This window comes from Gobio gobio (genome assembly GCF_949357685.1).
Source record: "Gobio gobio genome assembly, chromosome: 7".
In the NCBI taxonomy this organism is placed as follows: Eukaryota; Metazoa; Chordata; class Actinopteri; order Cypriniformes; family Gobionidae; genus Gobio; species Gobio gobio.
In genome coordinates, this window is record NC_137103.1 from 17,230,089 (window position 1) to 17,252,582 (window position 22,494).

Here is a 22,494-nt window from a genome sequence, read left to right on the forward strand (position 1 = left end):
GTAGTGATGCTGAGGGAGTTCTATCCCTTCTTGGCTCTGGTCTCTGTTTGACAGCATGATTGAGTTCATATCTGACCGCGTAGAGCTCGTCGTTGGCGTCGTCTCGCTGTCGGATCAGATGGTCCATCTCAGTGCTGTACCTTTCAAGGTGGTCTTCCAGAGCATTGATTTTAGAGTTCTGGTTTTTAATATCAGCGTTGGCTTTCTCTAGCTGATGTTCAGCAGACTGGAGTTGGTTTAACAGGTGTTTATGTGCAGTCTTTGACTCTTGTTTGTCGCGTTCAGCGACTGCAAGGGCTTCTTGGAGCTTGTCAACTGGTTTCTTTGTTTCTTGCTCCACTTCGTCAGGCACTTTGAGTTTGTCTTGAGCTTTAGCCTTGAGCTGGTCTGTGCAGCGTTGAGTGTGCATCAGCTCTCTCAGGAACTCAGTGGTCTGACGCTTGAAGTCGTCCTGGACTTTCACTTCCAGCTTGTCTATGCGGTTTTGGGCACGTGTCAGCTCCTCTTGAAGGTGGATGATGTGCCTGTCGCTTAGTTTCAGCTGGGCTGTGAAGGCGTTGCTTAGGGAACAGGTGATCTTGGCTAGTTCCATGTGGTTGTTGTTCTGGCTTGAATCATGTGTCAGGAACCTTCTCAGAATCATGATTATTATTAAAAATAATAACAGTTCAATTGTCTTTGGTGTGAGGCTGTCTGTAATGCCTCTGAGACAGGCGTCCACATCTTCCCTTTGGGCAGTGGGGTTTGTCGTCTGCGACATGTTGGTACGCTGGGAGAAGAGACTGACACAGATCTGTGTGGGGTATAAGCCTATGTGTGGTGGAACAGCTAAGTGTCGTTTCAGTGATTGTACCCCAATAGTGGCGTGTGGTGACGACTATGTGTTGGTCTCAGTGTAGACAGGTAGGCTAGTGATGTGAAGGCTTTGTCACTCAACTAGGTAAGGGAAAGAGAGAGAAAAGGGTTAAAACAAATCTCAATAGATTGAAACAATTTTCTTTTCACTTGGAGAATTTCTTTTTTTTCTTAAAAGAAAATTCTATCAATGAAAAGCTGTTTCCAAATCGTGATGCGAGGACTATGTCACTCAGCTTAGTAAGGGAGGAAGAGAAAAAAGGTTAAAAACCTATTTTAATTGAAAGAAACAAAAATAACTTTCACTGGGAGAAAAAGTTCCTTTTTTTCTATAACTACTTCCTATCAATGAAAATCTTTTTTCAAAACAGAAGCAATATTATTGTTTATGTTACAGAGTAAAATAATACAATAACAATGCTGATACCTCTTTCCTTAGTCTGACAGGATTGACGCCACCTTACAGGCGGACCGCTTACGCAGGGATGCGTTGAAGGCGACGGTGGCTCAACACTTGTCTCTGTTAAATGAACTTAGATATGTCAAAATTTTAAATTGCGTTTACAAATGCAGGGAAAGCATGGAGAACAAAGGAGGGTTTGATTACCAATCAAATGCCTACTGGTTTGTTTCTCTGGGAAGAATTATCTTTCTCTTTCTTTTAGAAATGATCAATGATTCTTCCAGGCTTGTTCCCTATAAATATGAAGAATAAAATTGAATAGAGCAGGACAGAACAGGGAAGACGTGAGGAGAAGGGAGGAAAGCAAGGAGATCCGGCCCCACAAATGGCTCTGAAGCCTTTGTCTGACTACGAGTATAAAGTTGATAGTTGATGGTCAACTAATCACCCAAAATAAATATTTAGTCAATGAGGATTGTCTCTGATTTATTTTGAAACTCGTAGGAATCTGGCACTGTCTCCTATTGAGGCTCAGGTGTGTTGCTCCCAAGCTAGGTTATGTTGTGAACTTCAGTTGTTTGTTGAAGAATAGACCAGGAGACGTCAGATCAAGACAGAATTATTCTTTTAATGAGAACCTTCTGTCATGCAGGTCGTCCGAAAACAGTCTGATTTTAACAGTACAAAATAAGGCAATTTATCTACATGTTAGGGGGAGTGGTTATACAGCAGAGGAGGAGACATTCAAACAAAGGAAATGCATATGTTGTGTCGGTAAAAGACACACCCTACTATGAAATCCCTACCAGTCCCATTGAATCAGCATAGCTATTCGCATGCTGATACTAGCCAGGCCAAAGAGCCATAAAAGATCAATGTCTGGGCTGGGCTCCCAAAGGTGGGCTTTGACTCATTTAAAACACAATAGAGAATAACAGGTCTGGCAGGAAAGGAGACTCTTGTTAGAGCCTTTGAAGTCAGTAAAACAGGTCTGGGAGATTTGCGTAGCAGACTAATTCATCTGACATCATCATTTTTACCTAAAATCCTAAATGCAATGTACTTTCTAAAATTTGTAATCCCACAGTTACAAAAAGGGAAGTTAAATAAAGAGATAAATGAGTAAATAAAATAGAGTGGCTAAGTGAATAGCTACAATAGGAAGAGGGGATAAAGGAGGGTATAACGCAATAAAAATAATGAATAAGTGTGAGTCCAAAAGGTTTTGGTAATAGATATCAATTTAGTGGTTCACTTGAACTTCTAAAGTTCCAGACGAATACCTAAAGTAATTGGGTCTCAATGAGAAATTCTGAAAATGAGTAAATTCCAGAATAGTTAGAATAACTTTAAAATCATTTTACATGACTTTGAGGAATGAATCTTGAATTTTTTCTTTCATTAAATTCAAACTTAACAATTAATAATTGCAAACCAGTATCTTTCCTCTTCAAGTAAAATGTAGGTAAAGTAACTAACAATTGTGAACCAATATTTCCCTTAAAGTAGAGTATAACGTAATGTATTAGAAAGATAAGAGAAAAGTAAGAAAGACCAACAGTGTACATAAAGTTGAGGTGTTTAAATGGTTAAATCACTTTAAAGTGACTCAAACAGACACTGCATTTACACGTATGTTAATACGGTTGATACCTAAAACTAATGCTAAAGCTTTAGCATTTAGGCTTCAATGTAAACAACTGCTTCGATTAGCTTAGCCTGTAGCTGTTAGCTACCGTAAGGTTTGTTTACAAATATGGCTTCGACGCACTGCGCATGCGGTGAGTTTATCCGGAAGCACTGGTTGACTTCCGTGCCGCAGTCGTGACTATGGCGACAAACAAACGCTAGCGGCAAACATGTGAATTGCAGACAGGGGATACAGTTAGGAGTAACTAGAAAAGTCAGCGCTTTTCACCCTGTAAAGTTACACATAAGTTTAGCACGTGCAATCGAGTGTATTACGTGAAACGTCGGCACATTTCAACAATGAAAATCAAAATAAGGAACACCACTCGTAGCTGGTCTTGCTCTGTGGGGCTTTTCACTCAGTTTGTTAAGAGTGAGATTAAACTTTACAGTTACAGTTCAATGTTACAGTTTTGCGCTGTAAATAGAACACTATTGATCTCGGCGGATCTATGTGCATATAGAACCACAGGGTTTCTTCTACTGTTGATTCTATCAATGTCAGCTTTACTTGGGTTCAAATCATTCTCCCTTAAATCACACTGGGACACGCAGTGTTTTTACGAGATGGATATACACACCGGCAAGCTTTAACTGCTTAACATTAGCACAGGGAAGATATAGCTCTTCGAATTACAGTGGAACACGCACTGAATTAGCTATAAATAAGGCTTTAATACATCGATCAAGGAACACGCTTGATCTGACCGCGCTGTGAGGAGATTATTCCTCGCAGGGTATTTCAATTTATGCAGTTTAAGTTCGTTCAGTTCTCTGGCTGACTAATATACGTATAACGTTAGCTGTTTAATGACACTGGAACACGCAATGACATCAATTCGGCTATAAACGAGGCATTCTAGAAATTAAGGAACACGCTTAATTCTTACCTTATCGTATAGTGTGAGATCTCAGATCTTAAATTACTTTAATGCAGTTTTAGAACAGGGACAGACTTGGGTTACACAGCGTTCCTCATTCATTCAACACAGCTTTCAAATAGGCGCGCGCGCGCGCGCGCAGCTTGCGTCACGAGCGCGCGCACACACAGACAGACGCTAGCGGTCTGATCTCTCAAAATGTAATTCAAAGATAAAATCTCGATTTATATGCTTATAATTTAGGTTAAACTGCCCCGCGTTTTCCACCAAAATACTGTAGCGACTATGAGTCAGATAAAATAATAACTCAACGGGGAACTGAATTAAAATGAAAGACTCGAATGACACTATATATTATAAATAATTCAGAATTAATGTTTACACCTTAACTTATTCGTCCGCCGATATGTAAGGACTTAAAGGGGGCTCTGTTAAAGGGAAACATGTATATTTAGCTCAAATGAATGAATTTAATGAATTCATAGGGAATTTTGAGAGTCTATTTTACAGCCGAGCAAATGACTCTTCTAGCGTTCATTTGAACGGGCCGTAAATATCAACTCTGCAGCGGATATTAATATCCGAACAATAGTGAAACACTATTTAACAGCCAGGTAACTTAGATCGGCAGTTCAAGACATTAAATTGATAAGCACATAACACAAGAACAGTTATCTTTGAATACAAACGGAACTTTATTGATTAATCTAACACATCAAACTAATATCTAACATAAACACACGCTCGCACATTCACACGTTGCAGAAAGGAAGAAGGTGAGGAAAGAATAAGTTCTAAGAGAGAGAAATTATGAAATCCTAAGCAATCTATGCATTTATGAAACATGACCTGAAGAAACCATTGATCAGTAATTTAACCTCCTATCGTTTCTTAGGCAGGGTTATTACATTTGATCTAATGCACCAGTTCAGCTTGGAATCAAAAAGGCGTTACTTGCGTTTGGGTTTTGCGTGTGGTCTGACAAGGGGGATTCCCTTTTCCTGGCTGTACAGGGATTTTCCCGGATCTTTGATTCGCTGAAGGTCTGGTCGACGTCTGGGGAAGCCAACCACGTGGCGTGTTGGCGGCTGGATGAAAGTCTTGTGGGCGTTGTTTGAAGTTGGAGCGCGCTGTTAGAAACTCGTTGTTGAGAGACTTTTGCGGCGAAACTTAACAGAACCCGAGACTTAACGGAAATAAAATAAACTTTAAGTAAAAGAAAGGAAAGTGAGAGAAAAGCAGATGGCCTGAATGAAATCGTTGTTAACCCATTTTCTCTGATGTTGGTCTGTCACGATAGTCAGACCGTCTCCTGGGAGCTCCGTTCAGAACTCACTCTGGTCAAACTGCTAGGACTTAGATCATCTCTGAACTGCGAACAGGCCGCGAACCAGCTCGAACCGAACTGGAACCGAACTTGAGCTGAACTCTGCACTGCTTCTGGTCTGAACTGTACAGAACTGTAGACAGAACTGCAGACAGAACTGAACTTTTCGTTCGTGTTCTGAGATTAAACTCAAACATTTGCCCATCCCCTGGATGGGTTCTGGCCAATTAGGCTTCAGGGGTGACTGTGTCTCCACCCCTCCCACAAAATTGGGTTAACTATAGAATTTAGTTTCCTGCTCTTAAGCAGAGAGTAAATTTAGACCTAATTTCTTACTATAAGGACATGATCAATTCTATAAAGATTTCATTCAGCTCATCTGTTGGATTATACCCATACGAACACACCGGTATCAAACACAATGCTTTTTCATCCACTCATTCAATAGTTACATAATTGCATGAATTGTGAGTAATATACATGCCTAATAGTCTAACTAACGTGTATTAGTTGTAAACACACTAACAAGTTATGTCGAAGGCTATTTGAATGAAAGTCCAATAATCAGTTATTTGATGTACTCCATAAGCTAACAGTTTCTGTGAGCTTGCTTGGAGTTTTAGCTGTGTCGTGGAGTTAATTTACCGGTCATTGCAAAGACAGAGGTCTGGTTGTTTCTTTGTCTTGTGACAACCACGAGCCCTTTGTCCTCCTTTAACTGAGTTTGGTGGCGAGTCCATAGGATGTCAGAACTAGTAGCTCAGGGGCAGAATCAAGCCCCCATCTCCCTCGTGATGATGATCGATTTCCTGGAGCTGAATTGTGCTTTGTTGAAAAGGATGTTAATTTGATCGAATCATTGGAAGATTAACTCATCTATATGTCTGCGTCCATAATTGCTACAAATAGAAAAGAAAAGACAGTACTGTAAAACATCAAATGTAGTGTTCTTGCTTGCTTGTACTAGAAACAAAACATGAGTGATTACTGTACTTCTGCATTGTCATCAACTCTGTGTAGTGGATTTGGCCACAGGTTCTCATCTACATCACAATGGATGTTTTCATTAGTCAAACATCTTGGGAAAAACCTTCGTGCATGGCGAATCCAGGCCTGACACTGGTCTACTGTAATGTCATTGCAGGCTTCATCCATCGCCTGGAGAAGAGTGACTTGTTCATGAGGGTGCCTATCATGAACCTTCCATCTCCATGCGGAGAAAAATTCCTCAATCGGGTTAAGGAAGGGAGAGTATGGGGTTAAATACAGGGTGGTAAATTGTGCATGGGCCTGAAACCATGCTTGCACCACATGAGCATGATGGAACCTGACATTGTTCCACACAATGACATAGGTCACACCTTCAGCTCTACAAACCTGATCGAGCTCATCAAGAAAGGTGACAAGGAGATCTGCATTATATGGTCCAATATGAGGTCTGCGTCCCACCACACCATCTTCTGATATAGCCGCACACATGGTGATGTTGGCCCCACGTTGTCCAGGTACTTGGATGGTTGCCCGCTGGCCAATGAAAGTCCGACCTCTCCTCCTTGTCTTGGCCAGATTAAAACCTGCCTCATCCAAATATATAAATTTGTGATGGTCGTCATCAGCATCCAGCTCCATCACCCTCTAAAAATACATTTTGGAAAGAGATTTAGAGATACTGTACAATGTAGAATTTTGGGGAATGTTTTTACAACAGCCATCTTGAAACTGAACTCACCTGAACATACTCAGTCCTCATTTGCTTCACTCTGTCTGCATTTCTTTCGAAAGGCACATGATATAGTTGTTTTATAGATACCTGGTGCCTTTTCAGTATGCGTGCAATAGTCGGCAAACTTATGGATCCCACATTGTTGAACATGTCTTCATTGTCCAAGATATGCTGGCGAATTTCTGTAAGGCGAATATCACTTCTGGCCCGAACCAAATCGACCACAGCCTGCTCCTGTTGGTCAGTTAGAATTTTGCCTCTGCCTCCACTATTTGGCCTGGTCTCAATTCTACAGGGAAAATTAGAGTAAGAAGACACTTGGTCACATCACCTATTCTGTGATACACGTTGGTATGCAGTCATTTGACAATTGAGAGTAGCATAATGTTTAGTGCATGCTGATAACTTACCGGTTCTCATTGCGGAATGTTCTGATTATTGAGGCCACGGTTGACCTTCTGAGGTTTGGTTGAATCATTGCAGCCGCCTCAGTCATTGTCATGCCATGATTTATGACATGGTCTACAACTATTGCCCGAATTTCATTGGACACTCTATGCTGTTGCTGCCGCTGTCTTGGTCCGTGGTCTTGTCCTCTACCACGTTCCCCCACACCTCTCAAACGAGGCCCACGACCACCTCTCAAAAGGGGTGCCTGTCCTCTACCACGTTCCCCCACACCTCTCAAACGAGGCCCACGACCACCTCTCAAAAGGGGTGCCTGTCCTCTACCACGTTCCCCCACACCTCTCAAACGAGGCCCACGACCACCTCTCAGAAGGGGTGCCTGTCCCCTGCCATTCCTTTGACCAACACGTCTTCCTCGTCTTCCTCCCACCACTGCTTGACCTCCATTGTGACCTGGATCACCTGCTGGCTCCATGTTACATATCCCTACGCTCTTGCAATTGGATCCCAATCAACTCTTTATATACTCATTCCACAAAGTGCACTCAATCATTAGTAACGAGTTGGCAGAATTGGACAAGCAATTACAAGGGCCTGAATACAGTGCAGTGCTGTCAATACTGTAAATAGTCTGAAAAGGTGTAACAGTATTTGGGACCATAGACACAGTGTCTGATGAAGCATTATGATACAGTAAAATATTACTGTAGGCTACATCCATGGGTATTGTAGTCTAATTGGTTCATGCTTCACACTTATTAGTGACAAGGAATCTCGTTATCTTGAAACTTTCATGATTGAACAAACATTGAACAAACTGTTCATGATTTACTGTAAACATGGAAGATTGTTTGTCTGTTTCCATACAACTATTCATTAAGAGTAATGCAACAGTTACTTATCATTTTGAGCAGTTGTATCAATTGATAGTTAGATCATTGTAAGGAAATGAATAGACACTCATTTGAAATGTAATGTGTGAATTGCCTTTTGAAATAGTAGTAATTTGATGTTAAGTTGTGTCATATTGAACAGGTGATTTTTGTTGAATGAACAAATGATCTAAGTTTTATGTGTATTGTATCCAAGCAATTGAGAAAAGGGTTAGAGTTTTGAAAAATGTGCATTTTGATCATTGGTTGTGAGTTTTGTGTCTAGAGTTGTGAAAAATGGCATCAAGGTTCTGAAAATAGTAACTAAGTGATTGTAAAAAACTGTAGTGTTACTCGATCTTAGCGCTGCATTTGATACAGGGCTCCAGAGTGCGACTAAATGGTCGCATTTTGCGACTAAAATTTGAGAGTGTGCGACTGAATTTTACATCCAGTCGCACATGTGCGACCAGTAAATTTGCCTACTGTCGGTACTGGAGAAATTCAGAAAATACACTTACTAATTATAATTGATAGACGTTATGTCTGGCAAATTCTATCTTTGCCAGCCGTTTCTATATGAGAGAATATTAAACCATTTGTCCGTGGCATTTTTGCCATTTGCAAATGCAATCCAGAAGAGAGAGAAAGCGAGCGAGCTCTCACGTGGAGCTACAGCGAACACAACACCACAGTCAGCTTAATGAGTGACGATGGCCAAGAACTAAACAAAACTTTAGTCTGCTTAAACTTTAGGGATGTGCTGTGATATTAATCTAATTTTATTTTCGATTTTGGCTTCCAAGAATTATAAAAAGATGGTATGAGGTAAAACTATTCCTATAGCCGTGTTCGTCGAGCTCATCCTTCCCTTCACAGCCTTGCGCTGTCATTTCTCCCTAAACCTAAACTAAACGTCAGATTCAGTGATTGTTGTAAACTGCAGTCTCTACTGTTGCTAAACTGCGGGATGTGTTTGATAATAAAGAGCTATTAAATGCACAATAATCCGCGCAAGAGACGCTGTTTCCAACTTCAATGCGGCTTATGTGTGTGTGCTGCGAAATGGACCGACTTGCACTTAATATTTTAGGCTTCGTGTGCGCGTCTAAACCATCAAATAAACAACAAATAGCCGGTGTCAAAATGAACGGATTGGAGAGTAGTTATTTTAACAGTTTATATCTTAAATGGGCGTAAATAGTTTGGAGAAATAGGAGAATATGATATTATTAGTTCTACAATCGATCGGTCTTAAAGGGGCAGCGTCTAATAAACCTGCTGACGATTGAGACATTAATTCGAATCGAACAAAAGGCAAATAGAAAATATTCACATCTCTTGAATTAATAACTTTAGCTTTTATAAGCATTAATCTATCAATTTATACAGTGAAAACTATGCAGTGTTATTTTACATTTCATTACTTTATTAGATTTCTGTGTAGGTTTGTTCTTTACTGTAATATTAATGTTAGCAGACCTTCCGAATGCCTGCACACTGGTCCATTTACAAATAGATGTTTTATATTTTTGTTCAAACTTTGCGGTTTCTTTTGCTATAGATATTTTACTTTTCAGATTATAAAGCCATGTTAATTATGTTCTTAATTATGTTTTATATATATATATATATATATATATATATATATATATATATATATATATATATATATATATATATATATATATATATATATATATAAATATATATAAAGTATAATAAAAAGAACCGGTAAGAATACTGTTAAAGTAACGGATCAATAAGCAGTATCGGTAAGAGTAGTAATACTATTAAAACCTTAACAATACCGATCCCTATTAGTAATACAGTGGAAATTAGTAGATTTGGTTAGCATGTTGATTTACGGTGTGCGCCCCTAAAATTTCTGGTTGTGCCCCTAAAATTTTCAGTTGGGGGCCACTGTGCTCCTAGTGAAAAAAGTTAGTCTGGAGCCCTGTGATACTATCAACCACAACATTCTTTTGAATAGACTTGAAAATGATTTAGGCATTAGTGGAATTGCATTGGCATGGTTTAAATCATACCTATCTGACCGTTATCAGTTTGTAGCAGTAAATGAAGAGATGTCACACCGATCACAAGTTCAGCATGGAGTACCGCAGAGCTCAGTGTTAGGACCGTTGCTTTTCACCCTGTACATGCTACCACTGGGAGATATCATTAGGAAGCATGGCGTTAGTTTTCATTGTTATGCTGACGATACTCAGCTCTATATTTCTTCACGCCCTGACGAAACTTACCAATTCACAAGATTAACGGAATGCATAGCTGATATAAAAAATTGGATGACTAGTAATTTCCTGCAACTCAATTAAGAAAAAAAATATTTTAAATTATTGGACAAAACAGCTCCACAAGTAGCAACCTAGAATACTGTCTAACACTTGATGGCTGCTCTGTCAAGTCCTCGTCGTCAGTTAGGAACCTGGGTGTGCTCTTTGATACCAATCTCTCATTTGAAAGCCACATTTCTAGCATCTGTAAAACTGCATTCTACCATCTTAAAAACATATCTAAATTACGGCACATGCTCTCAATGCAAAATGCTGAACAGGTAGTTCATGCGTTCATGACCTCAAGGCTAGATTATTGTAATGCTCTACTGGGTGGTAAAGATTCAGCCTTTTAAAGTACATGGAGAAGTAATGTTACTCTGCATCAGTGCCTTATGACAAAGCATCTAAATGGTAACCGTTACAAAGAAATAACAGAGGCACTGCACCTTACTGTTAGGAGAAAATTAAGTGTTCATTGTGATTTTAGACTTAGTTTCCCATGGTTGTGTTGACATTTCTGCCTTTATAACTGAGGGGATTATAATCAGAGGAAGGTTATGTTTAAAATAAAAATGTTTAAATGTGAAATATTTTTCTCCTGGTCCTTATTTAAATGGGTCATAAAACATATCAATAATTATCGATATCAACCGATATGAAACGCTTATATCGTGATACAGTTTTCAGCCATATCGCCCAGCCCTACTAATAAACAAACTCCAACTGGTCCAAAACGCAGCAGCTCGAGTTCTTACTAGAACCAGAAAGTATGACCATATTAGCCCAGTTCCAACACTGCACTGGCTCCCTATTAAACATTGCATACATTTTAAAATCTTGCTTTTTACTTACAAAGCATTAAATGGTTTAGCTCCCCAGTACTTGAGCGAGCTTTTAACACATTATACTCCATCACGTCTACTACGGTCTCAAAATTCTGGCCAGTTGATAATATTGAGAATACCGAAATCAACTGCTGGCGGTCGATCCTTTCCCTATTTAGCACCTAAACTCTGGAACAGTCTTCCTAGCATTGTTCGGGAAGCAGACACACTCTGTCAGTTTAAATCAATATATTTATATATATATATATGTATAAGTAATGATTTACATAAAGCATATCCTGTTTAATTGGTCAGCAGATGTTCATTTACAGAAGAGATTCCGTTTTGTGTCCCAGTTTGTTTATTTTGTTTGTTTAACAATAAGATGCCCCAGCTTATCTCCGTTCATGAAAAAAGAAAGTTGTACATAAAAAAAAAAATTCATAGTCATTGATTCTTTCATAAATGAGAAACCCTATTGTATAATAGTTTTTTTCAATGTTCATGCAGTTACTACACTCTTACAAATTAACTATTAGGAATATTAGACATAGTAGTATCAGTGTACTTTTAGTTCAAATTTTTAGCATAATCATTTTGTAATATGTAAGAAAATGTATTCAATCTGAACATAAAGGTGTTTTTTGGGGGTGTTTTTTTTTTTTTAAATAATAATAATTTGTGCCAGTTAGCATATGTGGTGTGTTTTTATTCTTGCACAGGTGTCCTGTTATGGCAGGGGGTCTTTTCTCTATAGATAAGAGCTATTTCTATGAGCTGGGAACATACGACCCAGGCCTGGATGTCTGGGGTGGGGAAAACATGGAAATCTCTTTCAAGGTAAATTAGCAAAGGCTTATTAGCACAGTCCAGAGACCAAAGATCACCTTTTTTTGGATAAAATAGTTTATTGGCCGCTTTTTCTCTTCTTTTTTTTTCTCTTTGCATGCAGACTTAAATTGTTGAGCACAGTCTTATAGACATATCAGCATGGACTTTTAATGAAAAACAGAAATATGTTTCATAGTTAAAAACTATGTTTCCTCTAAAACTGGGGGAAAAAACGTCCTTTTAAACCTTTATTGAGCAATACTGAAATAACTGTATAGATTGCCCAGTGGCAGCAGATAATTATCTGTTGTTATTTGTGTTGTAGATCTGGATGTGTGGTGGCGAGATTGAAATCATCCCCTGCTCACGTGTCGGCCACATCTTCCGCGGTGATAATCCTTACAAGTTCCCTAAAGACCGTGTGAAGACAGTCGAGAGAAACTTGGCCAGGGTTGTAGAGGTGTGGCTGGATGAATATAAAGAACTATTTTATGGCCATGGCTACCACCACCTGCTGGACAAAAGTGTGACTGATATAGGAAATCTGACAGAACAGATTCAGCTGAGAGAAAAACTCAAGTGTAAAAGCTTTAAATGGTACTTGGAGAATGTCTACCCAGACCTGGAAGCCCCTCTGGTCAAAGCTGAAGGAGTGGTAGGTAGAAAATAATTTTTTTTTTAGATAATATTTATTTTAGAGGATGTATTATTTGCTGAATGTCTAATTCTTCTGTCACTAATTTTAGAGACATTCTTCTTGTATTGTTTTCTGTTTAGACATTTTCCTGTCTTTTTTCAGATTTTCAATGTTGGAGCTAGAAAATGTTTGGTATTTCAAAATGGCATATTTCTATTTGATAAATGTGATCTCACAAATAAGGTAAATCCAAATCAGATGTATTATTCACATGGATATTCTATTCTGCTGTATAATCTTTCATCATAAAAGCACTGCTTATTTCTTTCTCATACCTTGCAGAGTCAACAATTTAACTACACTTGGTTAAGGATGCTTCGACAGAACTCTTCCTGTTTGGCTCCTCAGGAAACACAGATTATCATGGAACCATGTGACAACAATAAGCCACATCTCCGCTGGATGCACAAGTCTGGTAAAGTTTTGGTAAGTCCTGGGCAAAATACAACCTCCATCATTGATGCCCTTCAGCTGTGACTTATTCATATACCATACAGCACTAGCCTCGAGTACCTTTATTGCTTTTTTTAAACGGTTACTACACAATACAAAATATTGAAGCCAAAAATATGTCTCAAGGCTACTTTCATGAAGTAAAATGTTTCCTGCCGCGGGAAAACAATAGTCACTGACCCTAAACCACAGAATGTTCCTAGGTGTAATATGCGTCCTCTCATGGAGCAGAACGTTGTACTCTGATTGTTTGAAGGTAAAATGATGCCATAAAGAATCGCATGCGCAGGGTAAGATTTGTGAAAGTGTACATACGATTGCAAGCGTAAATTAAATTTGCATGTGCAAGAGAAGTTTTGTAAAGGTGTAAATCGCCTTTCAAGTGTAAGAAAAAAATATATGCAGCATTTTACTGTTATTCGTAAGTGTAATTCATGTATTGTGAAACTGCAGCTTCATGTTAATGCAAAATAAATATGATCTGTATTCTTCTGACTTCCATTTTTCTGCATTTACACTTTTGACACGTTTCTTTCGCCAAAACACGGCCAAAATCATTGCACGCCTGTGAACATCGAAACTGTTGCAAATGTCTAAATTACTTGTTGTGAAGGCTACGTAGGGCAAAGAAGTCCCCAAAATAAACTGATTTGTACAATTCCGTCTTTCTTTTAGCTGCACTTACAGTTTTGGCACAATTCTGTCACTCATTCTCTCAGTTTTTCAAGTGCAAAGAGGAAGGCGGGTCCACCTTCTTCTGTAACCAATCAAATGAGCTTCTCGCTGACTCTTGATTTACTCTTATCTGATTGGTTCAATAAACACCACAGATGCCAGAACACATCTTTATCTTCATTTGGTTCAGCATCGTTCTCGTTGCCGAAATGTTACATTTAATGCACACAAACATGTTAATAAATAAATAAATCATGATTGCTTAATAAGCGGTGCACCATGCTGACTAAATGTGTTCATACTGAATTATGAGATGGTGTGTTAAGAAATTGCTGTGTATTCAGTGCATGTATCCTGCTCATCATCATCGTCATCCTCAGCAGATATTAGTTTGTAATCTTGATGCTGCTGTGCTATCTGCACTACATGCATAATTTCACCTCTCTACAGATCAGGGGAGGGGGTTCCAAAATTATTATTAATATTATTATTTCACTAAAATTAGTTATAATATTTTTTCATGTAACATGTATTTTAAGGGCATCTCTAAATTATGCACCATATAATAGCTGATAAGCTGTAATGCCATCGTATAACCTCTAGATGGCTGTATATCCATATAAACATATCAACATGGCTGTGTATTCCCTGGCTGCTGGGTTTTGATTCCGATATAATTTGTAACTTTGCATAGATTTGGATATGTATATTTAGACATTATTCAAGACTACTTTTTGTCAAAGTTGAAGTATCAATTTTGCATTACAGTCAAATCGACACAGAAAAAGCATTTTGTTATTCATACTAGCTACATGTAATAGCTTGATCAGTCACACGAAAGTAATCAGAATCAATATTGACAGTGCAACCAGGATGATATTTCAAAATATATAATTGAGTGTTAAATACCATGTACAGTGATGTGGTCTGAAAAATTCTGCACCAGAATGGTATTATTACATGGGTATTAAAGAATGGGTGTTAAACGTTCTGATTGTGAACTTTAACATCAGCTCAGTGGTGTATTATATAATATATACAATTTCAATGCAATATCAAACCAATAACATTAACACCATCTTTTTTAGGTTTGGTCAATCTATTTTGCAGTTGTTTTCGCTTGCAAATCAATGTTCACAGTCGTGCAATGATTTTGGCCGTATTTTGGTGAAAGAAACGTGTCAACAGTGTAAGTGAAGTGCAGAAAAATGGAAGTCAGAAGAATACAGATCATATTTATTTTGTGTTAACATAAAGCTGCAGTTTCACAATACATGAATTACACTTACGAATAACATCAAAATGCTGCAATTTTTTTTCTTACACTTGAAAGGCGATTTACACCTTTACCAAACTTCTCTTGCGCATGTAAACTTAATTTACGCTTGCAATCGTATGTACACTTTCACAAAACTTACCCTGCGCATGCGATTCTTTATGACATCATTTTACCTTCATATGATTGGCTCAGTCGTCTTTCATAGGCATACCATGATAGGATGTGTTCGTGGTCTTCAAAGTTGTGCCTTTTAATGAGAGTGCTGTTCATTCAGCTAAACAGAGGTTGTGTATGAGTGTACACAACAGTGTATGAGTGTGTATGAGTGTACACAACAGGCTGCACTAAATTCCTGCTTGTGTGCCGCAGCCATTTCCCCTGTGCGCTTCAGCACCAAAGAGAGTGTATTTGCCTGGAAGAGGTTACACAGGTGTGACACTGTGTCCTCTTTTGACGGCCACGATTACTGTCTCACATGCCTGGGCATAAGCATGCTCTTCGTGGGTGGCTCATGTTCTCTCATGAGAGCATGACCACGTTGTTCGTCTTGCCCTTCTCGTAAGGGCTTGAGCACTCTGTGTGTCGTGTGCCGTCGAGCTGTCGGCTGACAGCACAGGTTGTCACTGCAGCCCAGAGCATCGTTCAGCGCTCTAGATGCACGGTCGAGACTCAAGTGCCTCAAATGAGGTGGGGTCCCTTCGCCTATTCCCTGATCTAGTTCCTCTTCTGGTGGCCACCAGAAAAAGGCTACTTCGGCTAATAAGCCTGGGTGACCTGAGGATTACAGTGAGGGCTTTCCCCGCCAAGTACATCTCCATGGGCTCCCCACTCCTCTAGCGCATTGCAAGCTGTGCAGATTCCGGTTGGGATTGCTGGTCCAACTGTGCCAAAATCTGCATTAAACATTTTTTCCTCTCTCACTACCCTCGATGGTGGGGCAGCAGTGCTACTGGCAGGCCACCACTGCCTTACATGATCGTCACCCAGCAAGTCTATGGAAGGCCAAAGCACTAATAATGCACGAGGGTAGTTCTGAGCCGGGGTAGATGCAGGAACTGCGCACGGTGAATGACCATAATAAAGTCACAGCGCAGGCCCTTAGCCAGACATTGTCTACCCTGGTAGTCCAGAAGCGCTTCCTGGCTAAAACTTGCAGAGGTGTGAGATGTCGTCAATGTGCTTTTTTATTTTTTTTAGATTGCTCCATCTCACAAGGTGACCTTTTCGACTACACTGTTGAGGGCTGTGCTTAGCAGTTCTCCGCAGTTCAGAAGCAGGCTGAGGCAATCAAGAGCTTTCCCCCACGTGCTACCAGACAGAGCCCCTCAGTCTGTTCGTCGCCATGGGCGTCTGTCCCCTGCGGCAAAAAACAAACAAACTCCGGCACAGCCAGTTCTACTGTGATGTTGAGCCCTGGCAGGGAAAAAAACACCCCTGAGAAGGGCGACCCGGATAATCTTTTGTTGAATCAAATTTCTATTCTGCCACAGCCTGGTTACAACAACAGTAACAACAGTTGCTAGCTGTATGTCTAGCGCTGGGCCACTTCAAAATAAACGCTACATGGCAAGCATGTACTGATCCGTACGGACAGCACTTCGACCATTGCGTACATCAACCGCCAGGGTAGTCTACGCTCCTGCCGCATGTTGCAACTCGCCCGCCATCTCATCAGTCCAGCTGATTTGGAGACGCTTCAGAGCCGCACAGGTAGACCTGTTTGCCTCTCCGGACACGTCGCATTGCCAGTTGTTTTACTCCCTGACCGAGGGGATCCTCGGCACGGATGCACTGGCACACAGCTGGCCCCAGGGCCTACGCAAGTAAGCGTTTCTCCCAGTGAGCCTTCTCGCACAGACACTGTGCAAAGTCAGGGAGGACGAGGAGATGGCGGGCGAGCTAGTTGCGCCCTATTGGCCCAACCAGACCTGGTTCCCAGAACTCATGCCCCTCACAACAACCCCACCCTGGGGCATTCCTCTGAGGAGGGACCTGCTTTCTCAGAGATGGAGCGGTGGTAGACACCATCACTTCAGCTAGAGCCCCCTCTACGAGTCACCTCTATGCATTTGAAGTGGAACCTATTCATTGAGTTGTGCTCTTCCGACCGGGAAGACCCCCGGAGATGCCCAGTCAGGACTGTCCTTTCCTTTCTACAGCATGGGTTGGAGCGAAGGCTGTCTTTCTTCACCCTGAAAGTGTATGTTGCTGCACATCACGATGCAATTGAAGGTAAATCACGACCTGATCATCAAGTTCCTGAGGGGTGCGAGAAGGTTAAATCCTACTTTCCCTCACTCTATACCCTCTTGGCACTTGTCTCTGGTGCTTATGGCACTTCAGAGACCACTCTTTGAACCTCTGCTAGATTTTATAGCCTTTGTGTAAATCTGATATATCCTCCCGTGTACTCACCAGTAGCACTAGGAACCCGCTCAGTGTCTGCTTGCTCCATATGTGCCCCATCTATGATACATGCACCTATTTGCTCCAGTGACTTCCCCAGTTGGTGTTGAGTTCCTCCATTACCCTGGAAGTCAACAGGCTTAAAACTCGTATGCATTGGTGGAATCTGTGCTAGGCTGGGTGCCTATATGTAGTGATCCTTGCGGTGATCCCATATTTGTATTCTTTATATGTGTATCCCTCTCGGTGAGCCTGTGTCTGTCTCTGCCAGTGTTGTCTCCTCAATAACTAGGCCGGAGCCACCCCAGAGACATTTCATATGTTGCACTGCCTTAATTTGCCAGTCCATATGTGTAACTCCCATATGATACCTCCCTAAGGGCAGGATGTGATTGAAAGATTGAATAGCCTAAGATTGCCTGTTTGATATACTCAAAATTAATGATACCTATATTAATACCCATTTATCATTTTTAAAGGAATAGTTCACCCAAAAATAAAAAGGATATTATAATTTACTCACCCTCAAGTTGTTCCAAACCTGAATGAATATCTTTCTTCTGCTCAACACAAAAGAACGTATTTTGAAGATTATGAGTAAGCAAATAGTTAATGGGGCCATTGATTCCATAACAATCCTATGAAAGTCAATGTCCCAGGTTTGTTATATTGTTTGTGCCCAACACTGAGAGTATCTGTTTACTGAGCATTTATCATTGAGTTTTATATTCCAATTACTGTGTGAATGATGAGTTTTATTCAGTCCTTTCATCTGATAGTGAGTACCACACCATTCAGAATCACCAATAAACTCCAGTAAAAGGGCCATTTTTAACAAAAAACAGCCCTGACCTTTGTTCAGATTATGAATAATAATGGGAACATTGGAGAGAGTCTTGGAGAGAATTATACTGTGCTAACAGTAGTAAATATACGCAACACTATTTGAATATGCTGAATGGAGAATGACATTTGACAGCTGCTGCGATGGATAGAGTTTCCGTGAACTTCAATTTAACAACATAATATACTGTCTGTTCCTCAAATAAAGAAATTTAATGGCTTCAGAACACTTGGAATATAATGCACTAAACCTTTTGTGGTGCTTTTTTGTCCTTGTTTTGAGCTTGACGGGATCTTGTCTTGTCTGACCAATACCTGCATCCCTAGTTGTATGTACTCTTGTGTACCTAGCTCAAGATTTAAGTGTGCTTAGTTCAATTGTGTAATCATTGTTTGACCAAAGTTTACCCTCTATATCCATGTCTAGACGGAGAATTTGATGATAGAGGGCAATTCCCAACCCACCTGTCTGGAAGCTGGAGTTGAAGCTGGCCTCTACCTAAAGAACTGTGATCCCATCAATACTTTTCAGAAATGGCAGTTCACACACTACTATGCTCAGTGAGATGCTCCAGAATATCACTCACATATTCTCCATCACAACTTTCTCCTCTGTCCATTGTTTTTTGTTTATTATTGTTGTTTGTTTGTTTGTTTTTTCAATATGTGTGGTGTGAGGAAATGGGATTGGCATTTTTTTTTACTCATAAATGTTTGGGGATAACATTAAGGATTCAGGTCTCTCTTTTTGCCAATTCAGATTATTAATATTTTAGGAAATACTTTAGGATATTGATAGCAAATGCCCCTACACAGGGCAGGGTTTCCGGGCAGGTCTTAAAGTCTTAATTTGACCTTCCACAATTTAAGGCCCTAAAAATGTCTCCAAAAATTGGAGCTGAAAGTCTTAATTTCAAAATCATGACATTAAATTAGGGCCCTATGATTTCTGCGATGCAAAAAAACGTGAACAAAATTGCAGAATCCATTCATAAAAATGGAATTCACTGTATAATGCAGAATGTCATGGAATTTGTTAAATTTTGGATGAAAAGGACAAAAGTTCACCCAAAAATTTACATTCTGTCATCATTTCACCTTAATGTCATTCCAAACCCATAAGACTTTCATTCATCCTATAAAGTGAATTTGGAAAATTTGGAATAAACCACTTAATTCATATGGATTTGTTTTACAATCTCTTGATGAACTTTTTGAAGCTTCAAAGTTGCTTAGGCTGTCAATGGAGGGACAGAAATCTTTCTAATTTAATTAAAAATATCTTCATTTGTTTTCTGAAGATGAATGAAAGTCAGTAAAATTGAATTTAACTAATAAAGCAGAGTCCAGAAAAATTTTAAACAGAATAAACTATAAAACAAAACAAAAAACATTAATTAGGGCCCTAAATTTAATTGCAAAATTAAATTGCATGCACTGCAAAAGAAAATTATGTTCTTCCTCAGTATTTTTGTTTTCCAGCACACATTCAAAACATCCTTAGATCAAGATACATTTACTTGACATGCAAAATGAAGAAATAAAGTCTTGTTTTCTGAGAAATTGAACAAAATAAGGGAGTTTATGCTTAAAAACAAGAACAAATATCTGTCATTGGGTATGAAAATTATTTGCTTTTGAATTAAGTTGATTTTTATGAACCCAATTGGCAGATATTTGTTCTGGTTTTAATCATAAAATAACTTTCCCAAGATTTTATTGTAAAAGGAATCTGTTGGGAATTGTATTTTCAAACTTTGAAGTGTCACTAATATAACATTTTGTGCTTAGACATTTACATTCAGAGAACATATTGACGTTATGTTCTGTTCAATTTATTCCTTACATTTTCTTTAATTGGTCTTAAAAAGGTCTTAAATTTACCTCCATAAAACATGCACAAAACATTTACACACACAAAAAAAGTTTTTTTTTTTTTTAATATTTCATTTTTAAATACCCTTTTATTTTTTTCACAATAAAGTTTTAGTTGTTTCTAAACTGTCAAAAGATTTCATTTTTCACATCTTGAAGTTGGTATAAAATGACTTGCTTTAGCCCTATTCGGATGGCAATTGTTTCTCGTGGGGTCATAAGGTATTTTCATCATTGTCAGTGATTTTATTGCCGTCCGAATCCAGAATATCATTGTTTTTCTCCCACCACCCACGTAAAAATCCCCGGCGGAATTGCCTACTGTTTTTTGACAAACAGCAAAGTCGTGTGGCAATTTAAATGCCGTCTGTGAGTTTTCTAGAATTCAAACCACTTCAAAATTCACTGTTAAGGGGAGAGCTGGGCACAACCTAACGCTTTTTGACTTTCTCAGTTTGTTGAGTATTTATTTTTTCCCACATTAATTTCACACGTTTAGTACAATTATGTGGTTTTGTTTCCTTAATACGGTGTATACTTTTTTTCTTGATTTACCCTGAAAGAATGGAAGTGAATGCAATATGACAACATGTAACATGAGGGGCACAATGTAACATGACCAAATGACAGCTTAAAATGTTATCTGATCTAATAAAAAAAATTACTAAAATGTTTTGTCAAAATTCAATTATTAAATTTTTTTTCAAATAAAAATAATGGCATCTTTTAATTCATTAAAAATAAACTATTTTTTGAGTTTGACAACAAACCCAAAACACAGCTATACAGCATAGTTCAAAAAATAATAATAATTAAGCATTTCTGAACATTGACTGTCTTTATTCACATTTTTCTCATGGTTTCTCAATAGAATTCATAAAAGTATAGAATATAACAGCATATTTCTAATAGGGGCACAATGTAATGCAGTGTTACAACATGCCCTACCTGCGCAACTGGGATTTAAACCCGGCTCGTGTCTTCTGCTTGTTAGATCAGTATTAAAGAACTATCTCAACTCTTAAATAACAGATATAAGATTATAATAATATCAGATTTGTCTTATTTTAAATAAACCCAAAAAACAGAGATGGAAAAATGAACGCAAGAAAGACATTTTTACTTTTGCTATGGTTAAATAAATGTTCAGTGAAATCTTCCAAAGATTTTTTAATTTTGACGCATTTTTTTCTCTATATAGTGTTGGCAACTAGTAAATACACTAAGTTTCGTCATCCTGGCATGTCTGGAAAGTGTTAAACCATGTGTTTTACAACTAACCCCGCGTTAGGTTGTGCCCCACTCTCCCCTAGTACGTCCAGATTCACAGTACTTATAAAAGAGACAAAAAGTAAAGGCAAAAAAGGACTTCTGGTGAGATTCTGAAGTGTGCAGTGCATACAATCAGGGGCGCCGTATAGGGGGGAAAAGTTAGGACAATTCCAATTCCCAACAAATAGGTAAAAACGAATTAAAATGTTGTATTATATTATACACTATATCATCGAGTATATTTCAAATAATAATAAAATGAATGATGTCTATAACTTTTATTGCCAAAATAAGTAAAATCTGTGGCAGAACGGAAAAATCCGGATGCCACTTCTTTACTTTCACTTTCATTGCACGAACGGTAAAAGGGAGGTGGGCATATCAATTAAGGAGGGAAGTGAATATAAGGGTGGAGCGCACACACCGGAGGGGGAAGAGACGTCACAAGTGAACACAGTTGAGTTGAGAGTGGTGGGAGAGAAGTCGAGTGGTGTACCGTGGGAAGTGTGGCTCGTGTTCCTGTCAGCCTGATATTTCCAGATCTGCTACACGAGCTTGTGAACTGGCGCAAAGTTACCTTCACGTCTAAGCATCGCTAAGCCGTCCAAATGGGAACGCTGGTCGTAACCAGGATCATCGTTGAGTCCACTACGGTCCCTTGACACTCTTCAATAGCCCTGTGATCAGCTGCACTTGGGTCAGTGACGAAAATCCTTTCATTTCCCCAAACAATCGAGCACTGACGCGCTCTCTCTCCGACACACCCACACGCACACACATACACGCACACATACACAAACATATACAGATTGAGTCTATTGTTGGTTTATTTTTATTTTTTTGTTGTGGTGATTCTATAACCTTTCTACGAAACTACTTAT

The 22,494-nt window shown here is 39.1% G+C and overlaps 1 protein-coding gene across 1 annotated transcript in view; it reads left to right on the forward strand.

Annotated features, from left to right (window-relative positions):
- The window catches only part of galnt5 (polypeptide N-acetylgalactosaminyltransferase 5), a 47,474-nt gene extending 26,483 nt beyond the window's left edge, over positions 1–20,991 (forward strand). The window contains exons 6-10 of the mRNA XM_079821941.1: positions 12,005–12,122; positions 12,439–12,768; positions 12,913–12,993; positions 13,093–13,236; positions 18,894–20,991. Coding sequence (XP_079678067.1) covers positions 12,005–12,122; positions 12,439–12,768; positions 12,913–12,993; positions 13,093–13,236; positions 18,894–19,031 — 811 coding nt within the window. The 3' untranslated portion in view covers positions 19,032–20,991. The remainder of the gene's footprint in view (positions 1–12,004; positions 12,123–12,438; positions 12,769–12,912; positions 12,994–13,092; positions 13,237–18,893) is intronic.
- The last annotated feature ends 1,503 nt before the right edge of the window (positions 20,992–22,494 follow it).